Consider the following 4,440-nt stretch of genomic DNA (forward strand, 5'->3'; position numbering starts at 1 on the left):
CTCTTCATTTCCTGACTGCTCAAGACGATGCCAGAATGAGATGTCAATTCAGCTGCTGTCACTAGTCCCAAATGGAAATGCGTCTCTCTCACATCAGCCATCCAAGTGACAGCCCAATGCTAATCTAATGCCAAGTCCAGACTATGTCTGTCTTGTGACTCCACCATCCCTCGGAGGCAGCCTCGTCCATGTGGCCAAAAAAGGCTCCCAACCAACTTCACTCTCCAGCCAGCTGGAAGGGGGAAGAGAGGAAGGGGAAGGCACACCCCTCCTAAGGTCACAGATTGGAAGTTGGACCATTACTTCTGTCCAGAATTTAGGGGCCAGAACTTGGTCACATGTCCCCACCCATCTAAAGAAGCAGGGAAATGTGTATCAGATGGCCACATGCCCAGCTAAAAATTCTTCCAGAAATGGGAGATGAATGTCAGTGTCTGCACACAGTCTTGGAAGCAATGGTGTGCTTCTGTCTCTAAGGTATAGATAAAACAGGAGTGCAGAGGTGACATCAGGTTAAAAAAAAAAAAAAAAAACTACCCAAATAGAAGTATCTGTTCTACCTCCTAGCGAGACACATTCCTGAGAGTTTAGAAGCAGTGTTCTAATCCAAAGCCTTATGTCCTTTCTCCACTTTCTCTTGTCTCATATTCTTTGCCTCGCCCCTTTCCCTGCAGTTCTACAAGAGCAATAATAAACTGGGTGACGTGTTATTCAATAAAATACTGTAGATGTCAGAGACACAACAGTGAGCCAAAAGGACATTACCTTTTGAAGCTGAGAGTCTAGTGGAGACACATGTTAATCTAAGAACCACAAATGCAAGACTCCAAGGCCTGAGAAATAGAGGCCTATGAGCGAGGGACTAAAGAGAAATTGGTCTAGTCAGGGAGGTTTGCTGAGGGGAGAGCAGATGTAACAGGGAGAAGAGGCAGGGAATGGGCCGGGCATAGGAAAAGCACAGGAAAGGCCCTTTGGCCAACTCTTTCCTGCCCCTGCCCCTCCCTCTCTCCTCTCCCTCGCTAGGATCCCCTAAGGCATTTCTGCCAGACTGTTTATCCCTCAGTCCTTTTCTGTATCCTCTTTACCCTGGGTAGGAATTCGAAGATTTGATTTTTGTAGTATTAGCTACTACACTATATTTCAGGACCTTTCTGGAAAAGTATGGGCTCTAGGGTCTGAGCAGTTTTTCTGATAAATACTATCCTTTAGCCCTTGAGTAAGAATCAAGTGTTTAAAGATACAGACCAATGAGACATGGTATCTACCTGGAGAACCTGCCCCTGCAGGCTCTGGGACCTGAAAGTCAATCCAGGGAAAGGAAGAAAAGGCCTTAGCAGTGTCAAACCTGGAAGCTTCCAAAATGCAAAGAAGATGTTTAAAAAAAAAAAAAAAGATGCCGGACTCGGTGGCTCACGCCTGTAATCCTACACATTGAGAGGCCGAGGCAGGCAAATCACTTGGGGTCAGGAGTTTGAGACCAGCCTGGCCAACATGGTGAAACCCCGTCTCTACTAAAAATACAAAAATTAGCCAGGTGTGGTGGAGTGTGCCTGTAATCGCAGCTACTCAGAGGTTGAGGCAGAAGAATTGCTTGAACCCAGGAGGTGGAGCTGAGATCGTGCCACTGCACTCCAGCCTGGGCGACAGAAGGAGACTCTGTCTCAAAAAAAAAAAGTAAACTCTCTGATTCCATGGCCCGTTGTCCCTTATTTATCCTCAGGTATCCAAGTGTTGCCATTGTTTATCCACAGAAAATGAAGCTAATGAAGTGTATCCTCAGACCTGTTCCTTCAAGGGTTCACTTTGTCATTTCAAACATACAGATTCAACCTAGGTCTCCATAGAATGCCAGATGATACCACTAACAGACAAAAAGTGAACTGTAGGAGTAAATTGAAATCAGTGACATCAAAACAATGATGCTTCAGCGCTTTAATACCACAGAGAAGCTTCTAACACACTCGAGAGTGAAGTTTTAAAATCATGAGTATGACTTTTTATGTGTTTTAATGCGTATATACAAACTCAAAGACATTTGGGCTATCTCATTTAACATCTTTCGTAGTGACCCAGATGAAAAAGCAGTGAGGTATAGAGCCAATCAGGTTTTATTGTTCATACTAGGAACAGAATCAGAAGTGCACAGAAATAACTATTTTTTAAAAGACATGTTTAGAAATAAAATTGGATATGAGACATCATGCGTTCAAGAGAAGTAGGTAAAATAATTTCACTTGTGCACACATTTCCAAACATCTCAAAGACTGCCGGGGATGGCTTGTAGGTTAAGAGCAATACTCCTTCCTCCCTAAAAGAAGTGTTTGCAGGCTCCAAATCTGCTACATTTAGGAGATTTCAATACAGTTGCTTTTTCCTTCTTCTATACTTCTGTTATCTGAAAAATATCTCAAGTGGAAGATGACCCGTGATGCTGGCCCATGTCTGGGACCCCGTCAGCCTCGTAACTCTCCTGGTCCTCGTTTCTCTCTTTGCCCTCACCCTTATAAGAAACACAGAAAGTGACTATGGATGTTTTCTTCCCAGGCTCACACAGTGACTCCCAACCAGGGGTAGATAATGTGTCAAAATGCCCTAGGCTGGATCCTGATGGGGTGAGGATGTAGAGGGATCAAACCACAGGCTTCCCCAGCAAGCCACTGTCGCTAACAGGAGTGTGTCCATCTCTCTGCTGGGCTAGGATAGAAAAATAGTTGCCAACCACTGATTAAAGCCTGTGAACACGCATGAATTTTGAGCTTCTCCTGGGCAGGAATGAAGTAACTTACACTTTGTTTTCTAAACTGCTCGGCACACGGGAGCTGCTCAGTAAACACTGGTTGAAAGAATGAACGCTGTGCCTGGTACAACACAGCCAAAGGGGACCTATGGGATGCACATCTTTTCATGTGAGCCCCCAGAAAGCCAAGGGAGGAACAGGAACCTTTATGCAGGGTTTTAGGGGTACAGAACCCAACGAGGAACCCAGGCATCCACTCCTGTCCCAGCTCAGAGGCGGGTCAGGCCGCATAAAGTGTCAAAGGGATCTGAAGCTAGAGCTGCTAGTCATTGATGTTAACAAAGCGTGTCTGGGGAGGAAGCCTCGGTGTGGCAGAGGGCACGTCCTGCAGCCTTCCCTGGAGGGAATGATGTGTATGGATTGGCCAACAGCAGTCTGTAGGGGTGCAGGGCCCAACAGTGCACAAAGCACTGCTGAGCAGAACCTGTTGCCCTTTTGGATCCAACGCTGCTTTTTTTTTTTTTTTGAGACAGTCTTGTCCTGTTGCCCAGGCTGGAGTGCAGTGGTGTGATCTCAGCTCACCGCAACCTCTGCCTCCTAGGTTCAGGTGATTCTCCTGCCTCAGCCTCCCAGGTAGCTAGGACTACAAGCTCCCACCACCATGCCCAGCTAATTTTTGTATTTTTAGTAGAGACAGGTTTTCACCATGTTGGCCAGGCTGGTCTCGACCTTCTGCCCCTCAGGCAATCCGCCTGCCTCAGCCTCCCAAAGTGCTGGGATTATAGGCGTGAAACACCACACCTGGCCCCAATATCCCATTTTAAAAACAAATATTTAACTTCTGCTTTTCCATCCTGAATTGAAATTCATCGATACAATTATCATCTCTATAATTTAAAATATCAATATAATACCCTAACTATAAAAAGGAGAAATGAAAAGCATTTTACAATAAAATAATATGTATTTTTACATAAATAATCAGGAACGACTATGCTTGCAGACGGAAACAAGCCCACAAGCCCCCCCATCAATTGCCTCATGCGCCCTGGGGTTGATACAACCCCACTGGGAACCACTGCTCTAGCCCATGGGACCCCAAGCCCTCTGTGGCCACAGAGCTCCTCGGCCACAGCCACTCACCCTTTGGCTGCAGGAGAGGAGGCAGGAGGCAGGGTCCAGACTGGCCCGTTCTTGCTCCATGACTGACTCATGTGGCATCTGTAGGGATCAATGCAGGTGGAGGTGGAGCACTCCAGGCCTTCCAGGATTCCTCAGCTATGCACAGGCTCCCCTGCCCACAGCTGCCAGCTTCCTGCCCAACAATGTTGCTGCGGAGGAAGGCGCCTCGGAAGGTCAGCAGGGGCATGAAGGTTCTGGTAGCCAGACTTCACTTCCTCAAAAGTCCCAGGCCAAGGCCAGGCGCGGTGGCTCACGCATGTAATCCCAGCACTTTGGGAGACCAAGGCAAGTGTATTGCTTGAGCCCAGGGGTTCAAGACCAGCCTGGGCAACATGGTGAAATCCTGTCTCTATAAAAACGTAAAAATTAGCTGGGCATGGTGGTGCACGCCTGTAATCCCAGCTACTTGGGAGGCTGAGGCACAATAATTGCTTGAACCCAGGGGGTGGAAGTTGCATTGAGCAGAGATTGCACAACTGCACTCCAGCCTGGGCAACAGAGCGAGATTTGGTCTCAAAAAA

The 4,440-nt window shown here is 47.1% G+C and overlaps 1 protein-coding gene across 1 annotated transcript in view; it reads right to left on the minus strand.

Annotated features, from left to right (window-relative positions):
• Positions 1-2,407: 2,407 nt before the first annotated feature.
• The window catches only part of NT5DC4 (5'-nucleotidase domain containing 4), a 55,011-nt gene continuing 52,978 nt past the window's right edge, over positions 2,408-4,440 (minus strand). The window contains 2 exon segments of the mRNA XM_017891472.1: positions 2,408-2,500; positions 3,881-3,958. Coding sequence (XP_017746961.1) covers positions 2,408-2,500; positions 3,881-3,958 — 171 coding nt within the window.

The sequence above is a fragment of the Rhinopithecus bieti genome, unplaced genomic scaffold, assembly GCF_001698545.2.
Source record: "Rhinopithecus bieti isolate Rb0 unplaced genomic scaffold, ASM169854v2 scaffold_20362, whole genome shotgun sequence".
In the NCBI taxonomy this organism is placed as follows: Eukaryota; Metazoa; Chordata; class Mammalia; order Primates; family Cercopithecidae; genus Rhinopithecus; species Rhinopithecus bieti.